The sequence below is a fragment of the Lepisosteus oculatus genome, chromosome 7 (genome assembly GCF_040954835.1).
Source record: "Lepisosteus oculatus isolate fLepOcu1 chromosome 7, fLepOcu1.hap2, whole genome shotgun sequence".
Classification (NCBI taxonomy): domain Eukaryota; kingdom Metazoa; phylum Chordata; class Actinopteri; order Semionotiformes; family Lepisosteidae; genus Lepisosteus; species Lepisosteus oculatus.
Window position 1 is genome coordinate 54732701 of NC_090702.1, and position 26191 is coordinate 54758891.

Genomic DNA, 26191 nt, shown 5'->3' on the forward strand with positions numbered 1-26191 from the left:
TCGCCCCACAGCAGTGCCTCTCTGTGTCCCTGCCCTTGCTGGCTCTCCTCTTTCTCACTTCACACTGCTCATGCCTGCAGTCTTTCTGACCTGGCACCAGGCATGACACCCCCTCCCTGTGTGCGACTGACTCCTGTCTCTCAGCCCCTTGCCCCTGGGTCTTCAATACAGGGTTAATCAAAATACTGTCGACAACTTTGATGGCTTATTACAAATTAATGACATGGGTTTCATAATAACAGAGAACACAAAATGATTTCTCCACAGGTGACGCCATTGTGGATACTGTGCTACTGCAGCGCCATCTGTGGCGGAGATAACAAAACTTTAGCAGAATAATCGGCATTTCTACTTGGCGACAACATTTTGACTAACCCTGTGTAATGGCGCCCTGGGCTCCAGCACGCTTGTATCACTGCTGCAGTCAGGTCAGTGCTTCAATAACTTCACATAACCTTGATTGATCTGCATAATTCTCAGCCCACGAGCCTTTTTCTCGTGAAAGTATTAGAACATGCTGTTGCAGTGCAGCTAACAGGTCATCTCACTGTAACTAAACTTTCTGAATCCTTTCATTCTAGCTGTAGACAATTGTAAAATATTGAAACTGCTCTAATGTGGCACAGCGGGGCAGTGGTCAGTGGGTTCAAGTCCTGGGCTGCTGTCTGTGTGGAGTTTGTATGTTCTCCCTGTGTTTGTGTGGGTTTCCTTCTAGGTGATCTGGTTTCCTACCACAGTCCAAAAACAAAAACTGGAAAACCAGCCCTGGTCTGTGTGTGTCTGTGTGTAAGTGTGCCCTGTGACGGACTGGCATCCCATCCAGGCTGTACCCTGCCTTGCCCTCTTTGCCAGAATAGGCTACAGCTCTCTCACTGGATAAAGTGGTTTGACAACGGATGGATTTTGTTAACCGTGAAGTTAATAACTTAGTCAAGTCACACATAAAACTAAAATCGCTACAAAATGGCTTCCTGCCTGGAATGGTCTCTAGGACTTTGGGAAGCAATCAGTTAGCAGCTAAAAGAAAAGGCTAGTCTTTCGGTTGTGGTCTGTTTTTGTTTCCTTGCACTTTAAATAAATTGCAGTTTTTTTTTGGACCTAACATGTTTGCGTGTATCCTGGATCTTGCTATTTTAAAGGTCCCATTACAACATGCTCAATGGACTGTCACCTGTAGTGTAATCTACAGTACACTCACTCCTACAGGATATTGTGAGGGAAATGATCATGCCTCTTCCCCAAGTTGGCAAACAGAGGTAGATCTAATTCACATTGTTCCTCCCGTGTCCAAAGTTCAGCCAGCAAAGAGAGTCTCCTCTCCAGTCCGTGGGCTTGGACCCCCTACACTCGAAACACATCTCCTGGCCCTTTCTTGAAGCCAGAAACTACCACCATATTCCAGAGGTACTGCACCTGCCTTCTAGGCAACATCAAAGAAGTACTTTAACCAGATTTCCACAGCCATGGGCAATGCTATCAACGATGATGGGCCAGGGTCATCCGTCTCCAGTTTCCAACATGAAGGCACTTGGCCACAACAGCAACCTCAGTAATACTGACAAATCAATCAATCAATCAATCAATCAGTTTTTAATGTTGTATAGCACCTTTCTCTCCAGAACATTCCCATGGCATTCCTTCACCCTGCAGCCTATGTGGCTCCTAATGCCCCAGTATAGTGGCGGGGACACTAGACTGTAAAAAAAAGTGCTTCTACATATTCCACTCAAAGCTCTTTACAGGTAATGGGGATCCCCTCCACCACCACCAGTGTGCAGCCCCACCTGGATGATGCACTGGTAGCCAGAGTGAACCAGTACACTCCCCACACACCAGCTCTCAGTGGGGAGGAGAACAGAGTGAAGAAGCCAGTTCAGAGATGGGGATTATTAGGAGGTCATGACTGGTAAAGGCCAGGGTAAAATTAGGCCAGAATGCCAGGGTAACACCCCTACTCTTCTCAAGAAACACCCTGGGATTTTTAATGACCACAGAGAGTCAGGACCTCAGTTTTAAGTCTTATCGAAGGACGGCACCTTTTTACAGTACAGTGTCCCCATCACTATACGGGGGCATTAGGACCCACACAGACCGCAGGGTGAGCGCCCTGTGCTGGCCCCACTGACACCTCTTCCAGCAGCAACCTTATCTTTCCCAAGAGTCTCCCAGCCAGGTACTGGCCAGGCTCACACCTGCTGGGCTTCAGGGGGCTGCAAGGTGTGAGCTGCAGGGTGATATGGCTGCTGGCATTATCCAGCCATCCCTGGAAGGATCTGATGTCATCGGCCTCAACAACGAGGCTGGGCAGCTTGTTCCATCCACCACTTATTCCAATTCAGGGCTGCGGGGGCGCCAGAGCTTATCCCAGCAAGCAACGAGCACAATGCAGGGTAATAATAATACAATACAGGGTACCAGACACACACACACACCAGGGTCAATGTTCCCAGAATCCAATTAGCCTACCAGCATGTTTTAGGACAGGGGGACAGGAGCACCCAGCAGAAACCCATGTGAACACAGGGTGAACATACAGACTCCACACAGACAGCGCCCCAGGAATTGAACCCAGGGCCCCAGCACTGCCAGGCAACAAAGCTAACTACCAAGCCACTGTGACCCCCGGACTTAGGACATGTGGAGATTTATTCCGCAGTGTTTGAAGGGCAGCGTTTTGAGTTTATACGGGTCACGTTTTAGTGCGACGTCCGAAAGCAGCAAGTGCCCCAAAAGATCACTTTCTTGGCCACATACAATTTCTTGCATTAGGAATTTCTTTTCACATACCCCAGCTCTCTCTCCATGAGACACACAGGCACACAGAGGGGGAGAGAGAAGCTTGGGGTCAGAGTGCAGCGTCAGCCATTTATACAGCACCCCCAGAGCAGTTGGGGTTAAGGGTCTTGCTCAGGGGCCCAATGGAGTAGGATTCCTCTGCCGGCTAAGGGATATGAACCGGCAACCTTCCAGCCACAGAGTCACCGCTCCGCCCTTAGTTTAGTTAAGCACTAAACCCGCTGCTGCAGCAGATAACAGCTCACACTTTCCCAGAGTTTATATCAAGCTCATGAAACGTATCAGCACCACATGAAAGCTTTACAAAAGCTCTACGTTGTGATTTATCTTATATTTACCCATATTTGACACCTGCCACTTTTTTTTTTTCCACGCGGTACGAATCAGGTTTCTGCATGCTTTCCGCTTTCTGTCTCTCTTCACCGCTGTCTGGCGTCACAGCGGTGCTAGTTAACTAGTAACGAGTTTTAAATATATATATATAGCGGAATTACATAATTTACTGCCAGGAATCGGAGAGCGCTTCAACTTCTTTGTTCCCTTTCTGTTTTCGAGCTCAAGGGCGGGTTCGGGGGGATCCTCGTTGCCTTAGCGACTAACCGGTGAAACTTTGTGGGCGCAGTTTTATATTCGGCTGTCTCTGTAGGGAGAGTAACCCGCTGTTCAGCTTCGCCTTTTTTTTCCAGAAAAGAAAAAGAAAAAAAAAAAGCTTTAACAATAAATCTCAAGCAAACTTGAGCAAGCTGGTCTGGCCAAAAAGAAGGCGTTAATGATCAATCTTTGTCGAAGTTTGCAGAAAAAGGTGAACTTCTCCTTACGCACCGGGGCGGGGACATTGTGGAGGTTGCATCTGCCTGCTGGATTTTGCAGGGCACCGCAGTCGACAGTAATCCATCAGTGTGTGTGTGTGCACCAGGAAAGGGGGTGTCGGGGTTTTCGGGTCTGGGCGATCCGCGAGCGCAGCGCGAGGACTCGCCCCCACGGCAGCTGCCCGCCACGTGACCGCCGCGCCGTCACAGCTGGGCTCGGAGAGCGGTCGGGCTCCGGGCCGGGTCTGCCCCAAGACTGCTCCTCCGGGGCATGGCAAGAGCTCCGGCTGGGGCTGGACAGCTCTCTCCCGTGTGCTCCCGGGCTCGCCGCGATTGAAAATGCTCTGGTTTCTGGAAGGGATGTGCCTGTTGCCCACGTCCTTGGTCATCTGGTCCTCCTTTTCCTTCGTCCTCTCCTATATCGTCGCCCTGCTCCGGCGTGATGTCGACGTCGTGTTCCCGTATATAAGGTAGGTCGCCCCCGGATCGCGGCTGTGTCTCCGCACAGGTGCGGGCAGGACCCCTGCAAGCCCCACAGTTAGGTTTAGTGACAGCGTGACAAACCAGGAGGTCCTGCCGGAAGAGAAGCAACAGGTTAGTTTGTTGTGGTTTTCCGATTGACTGGGAGGGTCAACGCGTTCGCCTGCGTGGACCTCATTTTCTAAAATACCTCATTATTTTAATTCAGTGCACATCAAAGATTTTGTACTTTGTAGTCCTACCGGGCGCCGCTGGGCTCGCAACCCTTCTGATCTCGGAATATTTACGCCCACTACCTACATATAGCGAAACTATTTTAAAAAAAATGATTTAAAAAATACATTTAAAAAAAGGGTGTTTCGTAGAATCTGAACCATTATTTAAGGCGCATTATTTAAGTGCGTATAAAAGGTAGATCATTGTGTTTTAAATGGCTTTATGAGTAAAATGCCAGACAGTTTCGCTTTCCCCGAGCGGGGCTGTTGTTGATCTTGCGAGTTATTCCGGGAACATCTGCCCCAGTTAAGCGCAGATGAGGTTTACTATACACCCAGCCAACGCCGCAAATCTGTTTTTTTCAAACAGCGTAAAGTAAAAACGGCGGAGTTTTGATTGCCGATGCCGGCACGCTGTTGATCAAGCTGTGAGTTCACCTCCCTTTGCGCCCTCACACCTGTCTGTCCCGAGGTGTTACTGCGTGAAAAAAAACACTGCACCCCAAATCGAGCTCACCGTCTGCTGCCACGGCGACAATGTCCGTTAGTAAAGGAAAAAATAAATCACAGGTAAACGCAGTAGACCGAAGCATAGCCCGAGAGCACATTTGTTTTTAAAAGTTTAAAATGTTATATACTGTACTCGGCGTTTATGTGTTTGATCAAGTCTAAAATAGGACAACAACTTTTTACGATTTGCAGAGTATAGTGGACCACAGACTTATTTTATTTACATTTTTAAAACTGAGAGTTACATATTATAAATGTGCAAGTTAAACCTTCATCACTAGAAACTCATATAATTAAAAAAAAAACACGTTCACTGTATCATCTTCGCTCAGCTGCAAACGTCCCGAGCAAAAGGGAGCGAAGATGTTTTAACTGCGGCCTGAAAATCGTCCACAGCGAGAGGCTGGAATCTGAATTAGGTAAAAGTCATCATTATCAGATTCAACCCGGCTGACGCGGGTGTGCCTGTCCTGGAAACATCTCTCACGGGTCCCGGTATCACAAACTTTGGGCTCCGAAAATCTTCAGAAACCGTTTAGATAGGAACGTCTGGAAAAGATTTTCTTCTCTTCCAGTGCTACCCTGTGTCTGACCTGTCAACAAAAGGGAATCTGCAGAGAGAAGAAGACCAACAGTTTTTCCTTTTTCCCTGGGTTTTTCCCTGCATTTGTTTCGTTTCCCTGCAGTTGTTTTAGTTCTGGCGAGGCTCCAGACAAACATGGCTGCCCGCCAGTCCATTCCCTCTTCACTGCTGGTGCGTTTTTGTGTCGGAGGGATCCTTCACCTTTCCTTTCTCGCAGCCCCGTTTCAAAGATTCGTTCTCACCAAGGACCCCCGTCTTCCACAGTAGTTCTAATCTTAAGATATTAAAAGCAGAAACGGATCACCAGTAAACAACGTTGCAGGAGATAGAGGTCTACTGTGCTAAGTTTGTCCACACTGCTGTGTGCAGGTGAAAAATGTGCCCTTGTTTAGGGACCCCATTGGTCAGTTTTTAAGACCTCCAGGAGGTACCTGATTCCTGGTTCAGAAGCACTGCTGTATATGACATGACTGAAGTTATAAACTATCGCTTTGCTCCATACCTGTCAGTGAAGTCTTGGCTGATAGTACTTCATCAGCAGACCGCTGGTGGTTAGCTGAAAGCCCCTCTCTTGAAGGAGTTTGCCCGTACAGATCTGAAGGCTGATGAGACAAAAATGAATGGTGAAATATGAACGACAGAATCGGAGATTGTTGTGGTGCGGAACGCAAGTGAGAATTTTCAACCACAGTTCAGTTCATCAAGAACAAGTAGATCACAGGTTCCTTGAGAAACAAAAACAAATTCTGCTTTTAACTGAAGAATAAAATACAATGCATGCTTTTTTGTTTTAGTTGAGAAAATCTTAATTCGTATTAAGGTTTTTAATTCAAGGTCAAGTGCTGAAATAAACAGGAGTCGCTGAGTGTCTCCCTGACATTTCTTCTTTACTGCTTTGTCTTAGTGATACAGGGACGGAGCCACCTGAGAGTTGCATTTTTGGTGTGATGATAACCATCAGTGCCTTTCTGGGTAAGTACGGAGGCAGAGAATTGGTCTAGGCAAACATGTAAGAGCCATGGGGGTAGTACTATTACACTGTCTCAAAATGCTCAGACACTTGTTACTTTCCATATGAAAATGGTAGCTAAAGACTTAAGACACGCTCTCCCATGAATACGTTTTTGTCTTGCGGACGGCCAGTGCCAGACCTCCTTGCTTTGTGAACTCATGCGTGGTGTGAGCTCAGAGCCTGGATTTGAGCAGGCAATCCTGGGTAACTCTGATTGACTCAAGTGTCAGTTCGGATGAGACTGTGTCGCAAAACTAGCGTCTCGCCAAGTGGGGTTTGGGCACTCTCTAGTCGTGGGGTGTGACATCAGCTGCCTGACACGTGCTGTCCTGGCATGAGTATCTCCTGCTGGATATATACTGTAACAAAAAGAAAGAAAATAAAGCACACGTCTGTAAGACTTCCCGGATTGTAACTCTAACTTCACTCCTCCTTTAAAGTCTGAAAGAGAAAAGCTGCAACTTAAGAGGTCTTGCTTTTCTCACTGGTGGTTGCTCTCTTGCACACGTGTGCGTGTCCCTATTTCAGGCTTAACCGAAAGATGAAATCACACTTCCCTTTTTGAAGAAACCAAAAGCAGAAATGCTCTGTGCTTGAAATTAATTAACAGCAGGTGCAACACTGTTTGCTGACTCTTTATTCCAGCGTTAAGTCCTCACAATTTAAAAAACAAATTGTGCAAGAAAGGAAAGTTTGTTAAAAAATGCCTGTAACATCAGATGCCATTTTCCTGTCTGTAAAACCAGTTTTCTGTAATTAATTTAATTAAAAAATATAATTGGATGAAAATCAGTTACCATACCCCAGTTTTATCACGGTCAGGCATGAATAATCCTTTGATGTTTGCTAATCCATTAATCCCTATTTTTATTTCTTATTAACATTTTCCAGGTGTGTCCACTATGTTTACAAGGTACAAGTTTCTTGAGAAGTTAAATGAAACAGCAGATAGACTTGACCCCAGACTGAATCTGGCTGCACTTTGTGTTGGAATAATTGGGTGCTTGGGAATGTGTGTTGTGGCCACCTTTCAGGTACATAAATCGAAATGATAACATTACAGTCTCACAGCGGTACACAATACCGTAGATTCAGAATGCATTACATCTTTTGGATTACTTTAGACATGTATTCACTTTTTAGGGAAAAGATCCATTAATCTAATTTCAAAATAAAATGTCATGCAATTTGAAGTTTATATGAGCTGCATTTTGCATTAATTCATTTATTTTCTGTGTTATGCTTGCTTTGTGTGACTTCCGGATTCTTCCTTACCTTAGATTGTTACCCTCCAGGTGACAATTGAAAAGGTGCAGGACAGACAGCCTAAAGCTTGCTGCCCGTTAGCTCTGTGTCTGCCGTTCCAGTGCATGGGCAGGGTCTCACTAGTTCACTGCTCCATGTGTCTCGTTTCAGGAAACAGCCATCATGGTGGTTCATGACCTTGGTGCTCTCCTTGCCTTTGTTTCTGGGGTCATCTATATTCTCCTCCAGTCCATCATCTCCTACAAGATGCGCCCACATGGGTCTTCACTGGCCACGTGCCACACCCGCATGACAATCTCCATCATCTCCCTGATCGCTGTGTTCCCGAGTATCCTTTGTGCCGTGGCTCCGCTGGGCCACGAGCAGCTGTAACAGGCCCGTGTGTCTGGGGAGGGGCGTGGATCTGCGCGGTTCTCAGGATCCTGCAGTGCCGTAGTCAGTGCAAACGCCTGTAGCGGGAACAGTTCATTTTTTATCCGCAGTTAGTAAGCATGACCGTCCGTCTTTCGGATGAGACGTTAAACCGAGGTCCTGACTCTCAGTGGTCATTAAAGATCCCCAGGTATTTCTCGATAAGAGTAGGGAGTTATCCCGGTGTCCGGGCCAAATTTCCCCCCTCGGCCTTTACCGTGGCCTCCAAATTGTCCCCATGTATGATGGGCTTGGACTTGCCCTGCGATGGACTGGCGCCCCTTCCAGGGTGAGCCCTGCCTTGCGCTCGCTGCTTGCTGGGTAGGCTCCGGCTTCCCGTGACACCGTGTGGTATGAAGCAGTTTGGCACGACATGACAAGCATGACCGTTGTTGAAGTCAAATTGTCAGTAAAGAAATTTTAAGGAATGTGTTTCTCGGTTTGCAAAACTGTATAAGGATGTACCTAGATAAGATCATCATTGTTTCTTATCAGCCTCACATTGGCCAATAGAATTCCGTATAATTAATAATAATTCCTTACACTTGTATAGCGCTTTTCTGGACACTCCACTCAAAGTACTTTACAGGTAATGGGGATCCCCTCCTCCATCACCAGTGTGTACCCCCACCTGGATGATGTGACAGCAGCCAGAGTGCACCAGTCCACTCCCCACACACCAGCTCTCAGTGGGGAGGAGAACAGAGTGATGAAGCCAGTTCAGAGATGAGGATTTTTAGGAAGCCATGATTGGTAAATGGGAAATTGGGCCAGGACACTGAGGTAACACCCCTACTCTTTTCAAGAAATGTCCTGGGATTTTTAATGACCACGGAGAGTCAGGACCACAGTCTTAAGTCTTATCGAAGGATGGCACCTTTTTACAGTATAGTGTCCCCCTCACTGTACTGGGACATTAGGACCCACATGGATCACAGGGTGAGCGCCCCCTGCTGGCCCCACTAACATCTCTTTCAGCAGCAACCTTAGTTTTTCCCAAGAGTCTCCCATCCCGGTACTGACCAGGCTCACACCTGCTGGGCTCCAGGGGGCTGCCAGCGGTGAGCTGTGAGCTCCAGGGTGATGTGGCTGCTGACATCAATATGGCATAAATATGTACATAGAAAATATTTATGAGGTTATAGAGGAGACATCTTTGGAAACCTTTTTTTCACTTACTTTTTGCCTCTAATATTGTTCCGTCCTCCGTTTAATCACCCTGTACATTTTCTTGTAGAAGTTATAAATCCCAGGCTCACCTGCGTGCCTCAACAAGTGAAAGAGCTCACTTGAGCACAGCACAAGCTGTATAGAGATAAGATCATGGGTTCGAGCCTGGGTCATGTAAGACCACGCATTACATCCGGAAAATACTAGCAGGTGGTAGGCACTCAGGAAATTCAGATTTATGGACTGAAAATTAGTTAGAAAATAGAAAACAGAGGGTCAGATAAGGGATCAATACTCGATTTGGGATGTAATTAGTGGAGAACCACAAGGATCTGTAGTAGGACCACTGCTCTTCCTGATTTATAGCAGGGTTTTCCATTCTAGGTTAATTATTGTAACTAGTCATGTTTGCAAAAGATAATAAATTTGCAGGATTATCAAACACTGTAGAAGCAGCAACCGAAATTCAAAAGCATTTAAGATCAAACTTGGAGCTGGACAAACAGCGGGAGGACTATATTGATAGATAAGCACGCATGCAGTTAGTAAAAATGTCAAAGAAAAATCCAAAATACGAAACGCTAGAAGAGGCTGTACTCATGAGAAAGAGTGAAGTATCTGACATGACGCCATGTCATTTACATCTTCTAGAAAATGTGTGCGAGCAAACAAAGTGCTAGGATGTATACTGTTGTTAAAAGCGTAGAATTTAAACCAAGGAATGTTACGACAAAATGTCATGTTAAAATTGTTATAAAATAGTAAGCCCTCATTTGATCACCAAAATTATTTGATACTGTTTCTCTTAAATCAGTCCAAGGAAGAGCAACCAGATACAGTCTGGGGCTTTGGGAATGTCCTACACTGACAGGCTGCAGGAACTGAGCCTTTTTAGTGTTGAACAGAGAAGACTTCAAGGGTACCTGATACACGTTTGGCTAATCTAGTCCATTTGGAAGTTAATAGCTAATTGATCCCAGGATTGAAGCTAATTGAAGCCAGGGTTTTACCTTCTGCAACATGGCTGAGGATATTGTTCCATCCTCCCGCAAACCTTAATATAAATAAGTGCCTCCGGTTCACAGGTTTAAATTCACTGCCCCTTAATTTTCGTTTATTTTTGTGTTCCACTTGTGATTAAAAAAAATCCAAAGGAATTCCCATAGTATAAACCTTGGGTATTTTTATATAGATTCTTATTTAAACTAATCAAATTCACAGATGATGAAACAAACGGGGGAGTGATAAACAGAGACAGCAGTAAGGTATTTACAAATAGACATACAGATTGGGCAGGCATGTGGCAAATTACATTTAATGTCAGTTAATACGAAGTCAACCACACAGGGACATGACTATAGACATCACATGGGTGATTCAGAGCTACAAGTATCCACAGGATGTGTGTGTTTATGTAGATTCTTCAATGTTCTCATCAAGACCAAGTAGGAAAGCAATAGAAAAGACAACTGAATGTTTGGGTATGTTATTAAAAAGGTGGAATTTAAATTCAGTTCAGGGAAGTAGTGCTTCTTCTGCTGTGTATGATTAAAACCTTGTGTTGATCTTTGTTCACTACACCACAAAAAGGTTAAAACAGTCTTAAGGTGAGTTCAAAAAGGAGCAACAGCAATTAATACTGGTCACGAAGGATTGTCATATACAGACAGGTCAAGGGAGAAATCTTTCCATTACCTTCAGTTTAGAGCACAGGTGATTGAAAGTTTGGATTCAAGTGAATTGGTTCTGTTGTGGTATAGAGAGTGTTAACTGGAGGGACAACTTCAGTCACAGTAAAGCAACAAGCTCACAGGGTGACAACTGGAAGCTAAATGGGAATTTGTTGCATACTGAGACACAAAGAGTTGTGGGTGTCTGGAACAGGCTTGTATGTGTTGTTGAAGACCAATGGCTAGGCTCCTTGAAGAAACAGCAGGAGGAAAATTTACTGTAGATTCAGTCACCTACTAAACTGTCAAGATTGGCTGAATGGCCGCTAATTTGTAGCTCTTTTACCTGCTTATGGTCAATGATTAATGATTTGAAAAATTAGATTTAACAGCTTCCTGGTCTCAGCAAAATGAGTCTTTTGTTCTTCTTACTGCTTCTCCTTGACCTCTGACCTCACTAGCGATCATATGTGCTGCTTGCTTGAAAATGTCCAAGTTACACTGGGACCCGCATGACAAGGTACTGCATCTGTTCATTATCCTTGCAAATCAGATGTACAGTCAGCTCCTGTTCAAACGCCTCTTCAGAAGTAGTTGTTGATCATTGTAGTTCAGCTCTTTGAGCTGCACTGTATAAAAACATCAAGAAACTTTCTGTGTAATTATAAGCAACAAACATGATGTATTTCTTTTTGGTACTTGTTTCATATACTTCTAAGAAGCTGCTGTCAGTCTAACTACTAGTAAAAGCAAATATGCATCTCTTTCAAGCATCTTAGTCTCCTGAGCTAATGTAGAGAAATGAACAGTGTTGCGCTGTCAGAAATTGTGTGCTAGATTCCATACTTTAAAACACTTGAAAACTCCAAAAAGAACACAGTGAAAAAAATACATTTTATTGACAAATACCACGCTTTGTTTAAGTACTGGCTTACAAACTGGCTGTGCCCTGTGAATGTTTTCACATCTGGTTGGAATAAGCACGAAGAAGTGCCCTAGGCTTGTTCTCTAATCCCCCATAAAGAGACGATGTGTATGTCCACAAAGTGAATCTTGTCTTACTCTAATGCAGGCTTCCTCTGTGATCTCCTCCTGTGTTCTAGGGATATGGCTTGCATGTGACAAGTGCTGCATGTGAATGGACAGTGGCCTTTGGCTTCGTCTGTTATTTCCTGACCTACATTAGAGAGTTTCAGGTACGTGAGGTCTCTGTACTTGCACACGCACTTTCCCCTTTTCACTCTTTTCAGCTCGGTGGATTCTAGGAAAAGAGAATTGTTGAAAGTTGAGCCATAACCTTTCAATTCTTTTAACTCTGTCGAGCACTTACTGTACATGCCTCATCAGATTTGTTGTTTCCACACAAATGACATTCTGCTAAAGCAGAGCCTTACACCATGGAAGATAAAATTGCACTTTTAAAAAGAGCATTAGATTTTTCACCTTTATTTCACGCTTTACTGAAATAATTTTTCGTTTGAAAAACGTTTTGATCTTTTTGGCCAACATAGTCAACTAATGTTCATTTTTAAACCTATGTGATAAGGCGTTGAGTAAATATGGATCAATATTAGACTTTACATGTATGCAGTGTAATACCGATATTTCTCTGACACTGAAAAGCTTAAAAGGCAAACGGATAGACACGTGAAGGTGCACATAAGAAATTCTCTGTCTCTCTCATCTTTTGAAAGTAAATACAGAATGCAAATATTTTACTTCTGTGCAAAGAATAAACGTGTACATTCTCAAAATGTTTCTCTGGCACTGGAATTACTTTGTTTCCATGAATATATTTGAATCTGCTCAAAGCTGCTGGATTGATTTTCATTTCTTCAGAGGAAGAACTATGACAGAGCAGGGTACAGAGAAGAGGTTCTCATGCGGGATGGCAGCTCGGTCAATCATGACGATAAAATCACTGCATATTGTCTAGTTTTTGCAGTGGCTTTGCTTTCCTATCAAAAGTCACAACACTTTTTAGAGGCTGTGAAAAAGAATTTTGTATCGGTGAAATCAGTCTTCTGAAAGATGTGAGAGCTCTCACACATTCATTCCTTCACAAAAAAGGGAAATGTGCACTCAAATTTCTGTTTCAGATAACTGGCTGGGTATTGCAAAAACCCCCCACACAAAGGCGCAGCTCTGATGATCTATATGTATTGAAAATATTTTTTATTTAACTCTTTCTTTTCTCTCTCAACAGACGTTTACATTGAAGATGAAGATACAGATATTTGACTGTTCTTGACACTGCATTTTATTCCAGAAAAGGTTTCTTGGGCTCCAGAAAGGTTTATAGGACATAAAGGGATTCTTTTTAAAAAAGAAGGTTAAATCAGTTTTATTTTCATAGCATTTTTATTAAATTGTACATCTGTAATAATACCTTGTGCAAAAATAACATTAGAAACCTTGAAATAAAAAGGTACCATTTTATCCATGTCATTGTTATACTCTTTTTGATCAACAACATTAAGTGTGAAGTTTGGATTTTCAATGCCTTGCCAAACACCCATTACATTTTGTTGGCGGGTGTTATGCTTAGGACAGCAGTAATGATTGCCCAAGACTTCATCAGCCTTGATGCGCACTGTGCACACCCAGGTTTTAATCTGCGTGATTAGGGGTGGAATGAGGAGATTCGGAAACTCCCAGCCTGTTTTAGGCAAACTCAGGTTTAATACAGGGAGATGGATTTTATCTCGGCCAAGCATACTGTATATTCCAAGGTCCTGCTTGTCGTTTATTCATTTAGTTTGTAAAGGGTTCTCTTCTATTTCGGTAAGACAGAGCTATGACAAAACACCTAGTGAGGGAGCCAGAAAAGATGCGGAAACCGTCACCTGACATTCTCGAGAATTGAAAAAGAAACCCTTTTTTGCTGGAGATTTCGTCATGGTGTTATTACACTGTCTGGGTCCTGTTGGCCAATGCATGCTTTTGCATAGTGATGCACTTCCTGCTGCAGCCCAGACCAGCTGTACAGTCTGGTCTCCGCAGAGTGTGGCTCCGGTTGCTCAAGCCGCCTGGTCCAAGGAGCTGTTTGCGACTTTTATTCCTGCCTTCAGCTGCTGAATGTAGCAAAACAGCGCATCAGGAAGGCAGAACCTCAGAAGGACTCTCTTCACTGTTCCAGTTGCGATTTGACTGACAGACCCAATGCTGAGCCCATGAAGACGGCTCTGGGTCACAGCTGGATTCTGAACAGAGATGTGAACGCAGGCCTCTTGTTGGAAATCACCTCACCAAAAAAATTCTTAAGTTTCTTTTCTATCTTATGACTGCTCTTACATGACCTGATAAAAATCCCAAACCTTATGCAAACGAGGGTTTTTGAGGAAGTTGGTCATTGTATTTCTTTCTTTAAAACCGCTAAATCAGAAGCGCAATCGTAGAGTTTCCTTATCAAACACACACAAACCCTGTGACAGCAGAACTGCTGATAGGAATGTTCTGTGGGTGGAACCCATCTGAGAAGAGACTATGACCTGGTTATGTTTTTACCAGAAATGTGGAAAAAAAATAAATAAAAAATACACAGGCAAAGTAGTCAAGACTGAAGTTTGTCCTGGTACACTTACACCTGGGTAACTGTTTACCTGCAGCTCTTGATATAGCACGTGTAATGGCTTTTGTGTGTTAATAAGGTTACGAAACGGTGAAACATTGTAATATAACGGAAATGAAAGTAAATGTTACTCAGGATATCATAAATCCTTGGCATCAAAAGAACCAGCAGAAGAGATGTTTCAGCAGAAGAGATCTTCATTCGTACACATTACTGTTGAGCTATGATCTGAGATTTTAAGACTGATCCTCGACCACAGTCATCCCATCAGTTTGACAGTCTGTTGTTTTGCATTTGGCACAACACAAATTCACAAGGGATTGGAGCAGCAGTGAGTGTAACACTGTGAGTGAAGTTAGTCCCGCCACAGATGTCAAATAAAGATGTGTTGGATAAGTTTGCATTATGGGTTGCCCCTTAAGGTTTAATCACATTCACACTAACTCAAATAACACATGTATAGAAGTAGAAATTCAGAAGAACCCAGCCTTCATTTTCTTGAATCCATCATAGCTGAGCGAAGTCACAGACTCAAAAAAGGGGAACTTAGATATGTGGAACTAAAATGAGACGGAAGAATTCAACATTTTTTCTTTAAAGTTTTCTGAGGAAACTAATTTCCGACTCACACACTAGTCGAATTGGTAGCTTAAAGTTTACTGTGTCATTGTTGTTCAGCTTTTATTGTCACGTCATTTGCCAAACTGCTTCATACCATACGGTGTCACGGGAAGCCGGAGCCTACCCGGCAAGCAGCGAGCGCAAGGCAGGGTTCACCCTGGAGGGGGCGCCAGTCCATCGCAGGGCAAGTCCAAGCCCATCATACATGGGGAAAATTTGGAGGCCGAGGGGGGAAATTTGGCCCGGACACCAGGATAACTCCCAACTCTTCTCGAGAAAGATCCGGGGATCTTTAATGACCACTGAGTGTCAGGACCTCGGTTTAATGTCTCATCCAAAGGACAATGCCCACTATTGTATAGTATATGCCACTATACCAGGGCATTAGGATCCACACAGACCACAGGTTGGGCACCTCCTACTGGTCTCACTAACACCACTTCCAGCAGCAACCTTAGCTTTCCCAGGAGGTCTCCCACCCAGGTCCTGGCCAGGCTCAACCCTGCTGAGCTTCAGTGGGCTGCCAGCTGAGTGCTGGAGGGTGATATGGCTGCTGGCATGGCTTTTAATGTGATGCATTTTATTTACATTATTATAAACGAGTGCTGTCCTCAGTGTTGGATTCTGGGTGTCTGTTTCTGGGTCTATGTGTGCCCTGGGAAGTACTGGGGTCCCTTCTTGCACCCATTGGTTGTTGGGTGAGGCTCCGGCACCCCATTCATCTGTACTGGATGAAGCAGCTAAGAAAATGGATGGATGGAAGGAGAAATATTTTTCAGATGTGTTTTTCAGACATACTTAAATTGACAAAATCTCCTCTTTCTAAAACAAGAATGACTGTATTCCAATCTCAGAAATGCCAGGCAAAGTGTGCTCTCGCATCTCTTCCAATGAAATGTTTGGAGAGAATAGTGAAGCAACACATTACAAAGAGCACACGGGCCCTTTCTGCCCCGTTTGTCTGGTTTATACAGAGACAGCAGAGGAGAGGAAGACACAATACTCACTTTGTTAAACAACATCTATCAGCATCTTGACCAAACATTTGTAAGACTCATTGATTTTGTCAGCTGCTTTCAATGCAATATAAACACTCTTGCCATCACAGCAACTATCTAAGAACTTCAAACTAAACAGTAACATGACAAGGTGGGTTCTAGTCTTCACAGGTGTGAACAGGTCAAAGTGGAGAAATGGTTATCCGATATACAGTACACTTCAAATGGGCTGTGTCCCACTTAGAGTACATTTTCTACACTAACAATTGTAAAAAGGAACACACAGTCAGACATCTTATTACGTTTGCTGATGACACAGCCCTGGTCAGCTTATTAAAAGACCCAGAAAATCATCATGGGCCCATTCTAAACAATTTTACTAAATCAGTCCTCTTTGATGTTAAAAAGAACAAATGATTGATTTTAGGATAAATGCAACATCCCTCCAACCTATAGAGTAATTAACAGTTAGACTGTGAATATGGTCAATGACTACAAGTACGTGGGACAGTTTACTGTATACTGTATAAAAGGCCAAAAGATTTATTTTTCTTAGGAAACTCAGCTTTTTTTCCTACTGTTCTAGAAATTATTTGCTGAAAGTGTTTTAAACATACCGTCTCACTATTAGTTTGGTAACATCAGTACCATTAATTGTAATAGGATGGAAAAATTAGTGAAGATAAACATCCAAATCACTAGGGCAAATAAATAAACCTCAATGTACTCTACAAACAGAGGGCTCTGAAGAGGCCAGGAGTATTATGGAATGTCTTTCACCCTCTCCACTGTGAAATGACACTACACTCATCTGCACCCAGTGCAAAACTAACAGGCTCCTTTCTAACATAAACCTGTCATGATCATCATCCCTCCTCTCAAGGGTGCTCCATCTCTTTCCTATTTTAGTTGTCTATGTGCACCTGCCCTCTGTTTGTCCCTCATTATTTAAGCCTGGTGCTCCCACTATTCCTGGCTCAGCTTTGGAAGACAGACACCCAGAAGCATCGGCTTCACCGTCTGAGTCCGGGGCTCGGAGTGCCTGGCCTCGTTACCCTGGTTTTATCTTCCTGGTTTCCTGTCCCTGTTCCGGATTTTAAGTGTTTGTTTAGTCTTGGTTGGATCCCCCAGTTTTGGACTTTGGACTGCCGCCCGGATTCCCCCTTTTGGACTTTCCTGAACTTGTTTGCCATCGCTGCGCCCCCCGAGCACCGGATCACTGTAGTCACGCCCCCCTGTCTGTCAACCCGTCTTGATCCTCATCGTCTTTTCCCTGTTGTCTTTCATCAGTTACATCCGGATTATACCATCTGCATAGGCTCCAAAACTACCCTCCCCTTACAGGACCTTTCATTCCATCTTATCTCCTGAAACACTGCTGTACTGTCTTCTTTGTCGGTGATGTCTGTCTGTTTTGTTGTATTGTTGTGTTGGATTCTGACATATGACAAATTTCCCCCAGAGGTAAATTTAGATACTAATAGCTTGAAAGAGTTGGTAATAAGGCTTCAAATAGAGATACTAGCAGCTAATCTCAATATATGTAACCACCTTGAAACGTCTGCTCAGGTGACTTCAGAGTCTGGGCATATTAGCGTTTTGCTGCATAGAAAGTTTAATCACATTCACACTAACTCTATTAAGAAGCTATTAATGGTATTCATAAAAGAGGTTCAGGAGGAAAGTTAGATCCTAATCTTGCAAACTTCTGCTTGCCTACATTACATAAGTCCCACACCAAGATCTTCCCTTTGTGTATCTCTCTCGCATTTCAGCATATGCTATGGTCAGAAATGAAGACAACACTCTTACACACAGAGTTGCTAAAACATTTCAGTGCTCACTGCAGTCAGAGACAGATGGCTCTATCTCTGCTGCTCGCCTGGTTCCAGTTCCATCCTCTCCAAGGCTTGCTGCCTTTCCTCGTACAGTCGGATTGAGAGATCAACCACCATCCGTCGCCTACAAACTAGGACAGAATAAGCTTCCTCGCCAGCTCAAACATTCAGCTCCACAGCCTCAGCCTCTCTGCAGAAAAACAACCAGCACCCTTCACCAGCCACGCTTTCTCCAAGGCATGCCAGAGCTCTTCCAGCTCAGCTCACCTCTCCCCGGGGCTCTGGAACAACTGTGGCTGCTTCCGCTCTCTCCTTCTCCTAAATCTCCGCTACCCCCCTCACCCCTCCTCTGAAATCTCCCATTGCTGTCCCCCCCAACACCTCCTCCCCCTTTTCTGGTCGAGTGCCCCACCCCCCAGGCGCACGACACCAGCCTATGTTCGTCGTCTTGTCTCTTCCTCCTTTCCCCAGTCCTTCTTTCCTCAATCACACAGGAGCCCCTCAGCCACTTCCCCACTCGGCCCTGCAGGGGCTGCACTGGCTCCAGACTCCTCAGCGGTTTAACAACTATACCACCCCTGGCACCCTGTGGTCTTGGCAGCTAAGGAGGGGTTACCCACCTCTCTTCTCCCCTCCCCCCCAAAGCTGATGTCCAATTGGTACGAGTCTGGCCCTCAACTGCACCCCACTCCTGGAGGGGACACCTAGTTGCACAGAAGGGGGGTGAACACTGGGCCAGGACCCCCAGAGGTTTATATTCTCCCACTGGGAGTTCTTGTTTTATAGTTTTGCACATGTTGCAATTGCAAAATATACGGAAGTGCATTGATATCTGAGACCAGGTTCTTCTTTGTACAAAGGGTTGTGGGAGTACCCAGCCATGTTGTTGAATCTGTTACTCTGGCTCCTTTCGGCAACATGAGAGGACAGCTGTGAAATGGGCTTCTTATTTTCTTAAGCTTGGTAAATAAAGAAAAGGTCCAATAGAAATGTCTCCCCAGTTCATTACACTGGATGGGAAAATATATATCCTGTCCTTTAGAGAGATACTGTAGGAAAACCTCAGATTTAGTGCTATATGGTGGGACTTTGTATGTTCTACCTGTGCTCACATGGGTTTCCTCCAGGTACTCCGGTTTCCAAAAACAGGTCCAAAACATGTCCATGTTCATGTCCAAAAGCGTGCTGGAAGGTTAATTGGGTTCTGGGCAAGTCGGCCCTGGTGTGTGCGCGTGTTGGTGTCTGGTGTGTCCTGAGATAGACTGGCATCCTGTCCGGGATGTACCCTGCCTAGTGCCCGTTGCTTGTCAGGATAGGCTCCAGCTCACCCGTGACCCTGAACTAGAAGACATTGCCAACAGAAGATGTAGGAAATGGATGGATGGTACAGATGGTGAACAAATGAGACCCTTCCCTGTTCCAAATAATGCATCACTAACTAATTTAGACATTTCCTTAGCCCGGTGGATGGCACAAACTGGAAATTATGCTTTCCATAAATATAAGTCAATAACCCCTTGCATCTTTACAAGTCTTAGAGTTCATCTGTTCAATGCTGGAGGTTCAGTAGCCTAGTTTGTAAAAGAGCTGCCTCCTCGCCGTTACGAATCTTCTCCTGGCTTCTGATGAATTCTTAAGAACGATCCAGTCACTGTTAAATACTAATACACTTGCTTGGCCATCTAGGTTTTTGGAATTGTCAGTGCCTAGATGACAATAGAAGATAAAGGACAGCTGAGCTTGACACAGTATATCCATTTTGTGTTCATTTAAAGAACTGACCATTGCGAGATGTAAAATTTTGGTACACCGACTCATGGTAATACTGTATATTAAATATTTCTAATCATGCTGATCCTGTGAGAGAATTCTTAATTCTTACTTATTAAACCTGATAAAATGAAACTCATAATGGGGATGAATATGCATCAGCAAAGCATTGTTAACAAGCTTTGTTTACCAGACCATGTATTTTCATATAAGGATTCTTTAAATGTTTTCTTCTCCACTTTGTTAAGAAATTGGTACTTCTGGTGGTCATGAAACCTGGCCAATGCATCATCCATACGCATCAAAAGGTGGTCTTGTAGCCAGGTACTCAATGGCAAAGTGGGCAGAATAATAATAATAATAATAATTGCTTACACTTATATAGTGCTTTTCTGGACACTCCACTCAAAGCTCTTTATAGGTAATGGGGACCCCCTCCACCACCAGTGTGGAGCCCCACCTGGATAATGTGACAGCAGCCAGAGTGAACCAGTACACTCCCCACACACCAGCTCTCAGTGTGGATGAGATTGATGAAGCCGATTTAGAGATGGGGATTATTAGGAGGCCATGATTGGTAAAGGCCAGGGTAACACCCCTACTCTTTTCAAGAAACATCCTGGGATTATTAATGACCACAGAGAGTCAGACCCTCGTTTTTACATCTCATCCAAAAGACAGCGCTTGTTTTACAGTATACAGTAGTGTCCCTGTTGCTATACTGGGGCATTAGCACCCACACAGACCGCAGGGTGAGCGCCCCCTACTGGTCCCACCAACACCTCTTCCAGCAGCAACCTGAGCTTTCCCAGGAGTCTCCCATCCAGGTACTGACCAGGCTCACACCTGCTTAGCTTCAGTGGGCTGCTAGCTGTGAGCTGCGAGCTGCAGGGTGATACCAGCTGCGAGGGACTTAATGTCCCCATATAGTGATACCTTTGTGCTTTTATATATATTAATACTGTAAAAATGGCACCATCCTTTGGATAAGCCAAGGCCCTGTCACTCTCATTACCTGTAAAACACTTTGAGTGGAGTGTCCACAAAAGTGCTACTGTATATACAGGAAGTGTAAGGTTATTTACTACAGCTCGTGCAACTATACCTTCCCCACCAGAAGCATTAGGTCACAGCTATGGAGTCTGAGCTCAGAACTCCTGCACTAGAGCTGTGCAGTCCCCTCAGCCCAAGAGGATCCAGGGCTTTCAGGGACATCTGGTGGTCAGCTGCAGCTTGTGCAACATGCGGAGCATCCTCAAACAACCACAACACCCTAACCCCCCCCTGGGGCAACTGCAACAGTATCCTGATCCTGAAAGGGGAAGTCGGTACACTGGAGAGTCCACACAAAGAGACCGATGAACTGACAAGACCAACATTTAAGGACACTGTTGGAGAAACAACCTGGAGAAAAGTACTGAGAGGAGCCGGGCCCCACTCCATGCCCAGGACAAATCCACCCCACTCCAGCACCAGCAATCAGAAGACATGAGAGATCGAGGCCAGAGCACCTCCATCACTGACTGGAAAACGTAATTCTCCCATTTTCCAGAACACCATGGAGATTTGCACCAGAGGCCATGAGATGACAACAACCACCATTAGCGCTCTCCCTGGAGAGGACATGGTCTACAGACTCGAGAGGAGGCACGCAACAAGCCAGCTGTTGTTGTCCATGAGTTTACAAATGACTGTGGCAGATCCCCCTTAAATGCCAGCGTACAAGGGGGAACCTGCACCCCCCTTTTCCTTGAGAGTTTAGTTTCAGACAGACCAACCGTCACGTGAATAAACCTACCCAACCCAACTTCAGTCTGTTTGCATGCCTAACTCCTTTGTGAAGGAAGTAGCAGTGGAATTATCCTCCGACTTGGTCGATCCTGTTCTGGCAAGTCCTCTCTTCACCTCTTTCTTACCGGCGGGCAACAACATCACACATTATAATAAACTTTATTTGATAAAACGCCTTTAAAGGTGGCTTCTCAAAGCGCTTTACAGAAAAAAAACCCCAGGAACAACAAATAAAAATAAACAAAAAAAGCACCATTTCAGTAAGAGGGGTGAGCCTGTTTAGTCGAGGAAAGCAGATGTGAATTCATTTTTCGAGCCTTGACACAATTCACAGCAGAGTCTAACAGATTTTAAATCGTCAGGCATTTTCTTGACGGCAAAGGTCTCGCGGTGGATGTTTCAATGCGTCCATTAATTTCTGGACCAACCTCTCTAATTCGTGCAGCTACACCGCTGTGTCGGCTTGTCATCGCTCTAGCACCGTCTGTACAAACTCAGACGCATTTCATCCAGTCGAGGCCATTCTCTTCGATAAATTCATTCTGAAGCTGAAATATGTGCGCTCCTGTAGTTCCTGTGGGTAGCGGCTTACAGAACAGAAAGTCCTCATGGGACATACCCTCAAACTCGTATCTAACGTAAACGAGTGAATTGGCCAAATCGACTGCAGACTCATCTAATTGCAGTGAAAAGCATCTGCTCATCTTAACGCGCTCGATCAGCGTACTTTTGATATCATCCGCCATTTAAATAATTCTGTGAGTGACTGTCTTTCAGAGGGGGCAGCAGGTCGAGCTGTTTAGCAGTTTTTTTTCTCCACACATAATACGTGTCAGCTCTTTTGCCAACGGTAAATAAGGTTCTTCAAAAATAGTGTGGGGCTTACCTGCTTTAGCAATCCGCAAGCTCGCATTTTTTCCCCGTTTCCGTTTCAGGAGTCTGTCTCAGAAGTTAAAATAAGTTTTTATTTCATGCGCATGGGAGCGAAACACAGAGACGCTCGGTATATTTTTCTCAAATTAACCTAGAACAGTTCTTGAATATTTTTCTGTTATCTATCACACTTTCCTGTGCTCAGAAGATTACCAGCGTTCGTAGCACGTATTTCTATGCTTACAATATTGGCATTGGCCCAAAATCACGCATATTCCCCTACCTCCACACATTCCTATAGAGTGGTATAGAATTACATTATAGCTCTGTGTCCACTCAATACGACACGTATTAAAATAGAAAATATGAAAACCCGTCCCGATTTTTCAGAGCACACAACAAAGATCCAGGGTCAAATAACGTACCAGCTGGCGGCGCTCCGCGTACCACAGTTTGAGAACCACTGCTGTAATCGGTAAGAATCTCAACCTAAGATAAAGTCTCTCACTGTTCGTAAGACTGCGGCGGGTCCGTCCCAAACTCGAGCAGATGACCTCTGTCTGCTCTCTTAATCTTTAAACCGGGGAAGCGGCTTCCGAACAGGTGCAGCCAATGATAACCTACATGTCCACGATAGCCTTGTGAAAATGCAGGTATTTTCTGGCTCTGGAGTGTCTCCACACCGCCCTCTGGTGGCTCAACGCTGTTTACACACGCCAGGCCTGCCTGCTCTGTTACAACGACATTGCTATAAACAGCACACTTTCCATCCAGAACAAAATCAAACGGAACAGGAACGGGGCTACATCAGTTGTTGCTTCAGGAATCCTACCAGCATCAGGCAAAGGCAAACAAACACATGGATAAGGACAAGATGTGCAGGAAAGGGCTGCAGGTTTCTGCGCCACCAGAAACTTTTCCATGGCAAAGGGACATCTGTACAGACAGGACAGAGAACACAAGACCAAGGGAGAGCCAAAGGGAAAAGCAAAACAAACCATTGGGTAAATAAGTGGTGATACCAGAACGCTTGGAGATTCGGAAAGAAACAGACTACCACACCAGCAGGCCATTGTAATCCTACTGGAATCACAGAAGCCTGATGGAGATCCATGAATACATTCTGTTCTGAAGAGATAGGAAAGACAGCTGGGGGTAGCTCTATATACAGTATCAAAAGGTGTATTCAGGGTCAGGAACTTCACACTGACTGCCTTCTCGTTCAATATCCTCTTTTACCAGCAGGTCAGTGGAGTCGCCATGGGCACAGATGGGATTGGACCCAGCTATGCCAATATTCTTGTCGGCTGGGTAGAAGAACGCTTCTTCGCTTCCTACACTGGCTATGTCCCCAACCACATGCTCTAATGACCAGCTAGAGCACTTCCTGCATCACTTCACTAACTTCCACCATCTCTCAAGTAAACAGTTGACATCTCTTCCAACTACTCTTCCGTTTCTGGACATAAACCTATCCATTTACCATCCCCGGCTCTCTACTTCTATTACAAACCCACAGCTTCACGCATCTATCTCCTGTGCAGCTGCTTTCACCCCACACATCCTGAAAACTCTCTCCCCTTTTCACAGTTCCTCAGGCTCTGACGACATGGCCTTCCATGACCCGGCCCTCAAACTCAAATTGCACTCTGTTTTGATTGGCAGAGGATACCCAACACCTACTATTGACAAGGCCCTGTCCTGAGCCAAAAACAGCCCTCAGATCCTGAACTCAAATAGGAGCTCCCTGACTCACAACTGCATGCCATCGGTGCTTCCCTACCACCCTCACACCCTTTCTATTCGCAGGATCCTTAATGACAACTTCCTCATCGTACAGGACGATCCTCCACTGATATCCTGTTTTCTGACCACCCCATCATCTGCATATCCTCCCTTGACAGCCCACAGCAATCAGCCACAACAGGCACTTTCCCCTGCAACAGAACACACTGCGAAAGTAAAAACATACTGTAAATCATCAATGCAAAATAATAAACAATGAGCTGTAAGAGGTTGCTTATGAAAAAGACTTGGGTATTTCTGTTCATATACTGTATATAGGATTTACATCTTCCAGATAATGTGGAAAAGCTATTATAAAAGTTAACAAAATACTAGTACATATCATTATAAACATAGAATTTTCCAGGGATGTCATGTTAAAACCATCTAACACATTACTATGGCCTAATTTTAGAATATTCTGTACCATTTCGGTCACTATGTTATAGAAAAGATACTGCTGCTCAGGAATCCACCCAGAGATGAACAGACAGATACTGTACATGCTGGGACTGAAGGGACTGTGCTACACTGACAGGCTGAGAGAACTGAACTTTTCCAGTCTTGAACAGGGACGACTATGAGGAGACCTGATACAAATAAGTCCCTGACAGGAGCGTGCCGTGACAGTCCAGCAGAAACGGTATGGAAGTGACCTTTTTAAGCCCAAACAACACCCATGTGTATTAAGCTATTTTTGCAGATCTAGTGCTATTACTGAAGTAAGAAGTGGGCTTTGGAACTTTCAGAAAGTGGGTTTATTACTGAAGAGACGTCTGCTGAGTTACACCAGCAGTATCACACATGTAAATTAAACTCACAGCCTTACAATTCCTAATCTCCAGCCACTTCTATCTTTCAGTCATGCTACTGTCCTTGCTAGGAAAAGGAATGCATATTATCATGACACCATTTAAAAGAACCCACTTGAATGCCAAGAGCCAGGATATTATATATGTATATTCATTGAGTTGTTCAAAGTAGGACCGTGCCTTGGTAATCTGAAATAGGGGTGTGGGCCGCTTTTTCTAGGCATTGAGCGTCTGTTGTATCACAAATTCAGAAAAGATTTCCTGCTGGTGGGCAACAGCCGCTGGTGAGCACTGAGGCGTAGAGCAGTCTCACAATTCGGCTAATCACTCATGCGGGTCTGCTTTATAACTTCTTGTTTCAGGGCAAAACCCGTGTCCACACTTTCTTTTTGTAAACGTTTAAACAATAAAACCTCAGCAAAGAAACAACACAGCAGCAAGGAGGACTCGCAATATCAGTATTATGAGTATAATAGCTGAATCCGTTATATTGTTGCTTGCAAAGCGGGTACAATTTTCATTGTAGCAAAAATATTTTAATGCCTACTGCCAATCTGCTCAAGTTGCTATGACAATGAGGCAATGTAATCTTTTCTCTTTATCGTCGCGGTTCCGATGGTCTGCAAAGTCTACAGTTTCCGTGCGGTCGATGATCTCCGAAGAAATGCTGTTTCTATGTTATAACCACAAGATGGCAATAGAAAGTTGTTAATGTTTCCGAGAACCGCTATTGATTGTTCAGGCAGATATCCGATGATTCATAATTCTGAGAAAATCTCCTTCTTTCTTCTTCATTCTAAATCCCTATAAAGAAGTTATTATGCCCGCTGGAAAATTTTCCGTGCACGTAGGATTATCCGGCGGTGGTTCACCTTGATTAAGTTCTAGCGCAGCTGTTGGACTTGAATTTTCTTCCAGCGCCCTTATTTAAAGACTGGAACATGGGGAGAGCACACTGGAATTGTGCTAACAGAGAAAATCTACCGGAAAATCGGTAGCAGGTTATAATTATGGACGGTGGTTTGTTAACACTGGCCAAGAAACACACAGCGCTGTCCCCTTTCCTCGCTGTATGTACTGTATTAGGTATGTATTTCTAAGCACAGCAACATTTCACACCGTACAACACACAGGCTTTTACTAGAGCCACGTAACTGTTGCTTAATACAACATTTTAAAAATTGACTGAAACATAAGTGTAGATATCTAA

General features: G+C 44.4%; 1 protein-coding gene across 2 annotated transcripts; it reads left to right on the forward strand.

The window, feature by feature from the left end:
• Positions 1–3313: 3313 nt before the first annotated feature.
• Positions 3314–13365, forward strand: dram1 (DNA-damage regulated autophagy modulator 1). Of its 2 annotated transcripts, none has more exons than XR_001478933.2 (7): positions 3314–4075; positions 6298–6365; positions 7297–7439; positions 7822–7999; positions 11384–11442; positions 11995–12118; positions 13129–13365. XR_001478933.2 is itself a non-coding variant. In XM_015351995.2 (7 exons), the coding sequence occupies exons 1-7, from the start codon at positions 3945–3947 to the stop codon at positions 13171–13173; spliced, it is 717 nt and encodes a 238-aa protein (XP_015207481.2). In that variant the 5' UTR covers positions 3338–3944; the 3' UTR covers positions 13174–13365. The 2 variants fall into 2 exon arrangements, 1 of the variants encoding a protein (XP_015207481.2); XM_015351995.2 differs by having other exon boundaries at positions 3338–4075; positions 12026–12118.
• The last annotated feature ends 12826 nt before the right edge of the window (positions 13366–26191 follow it).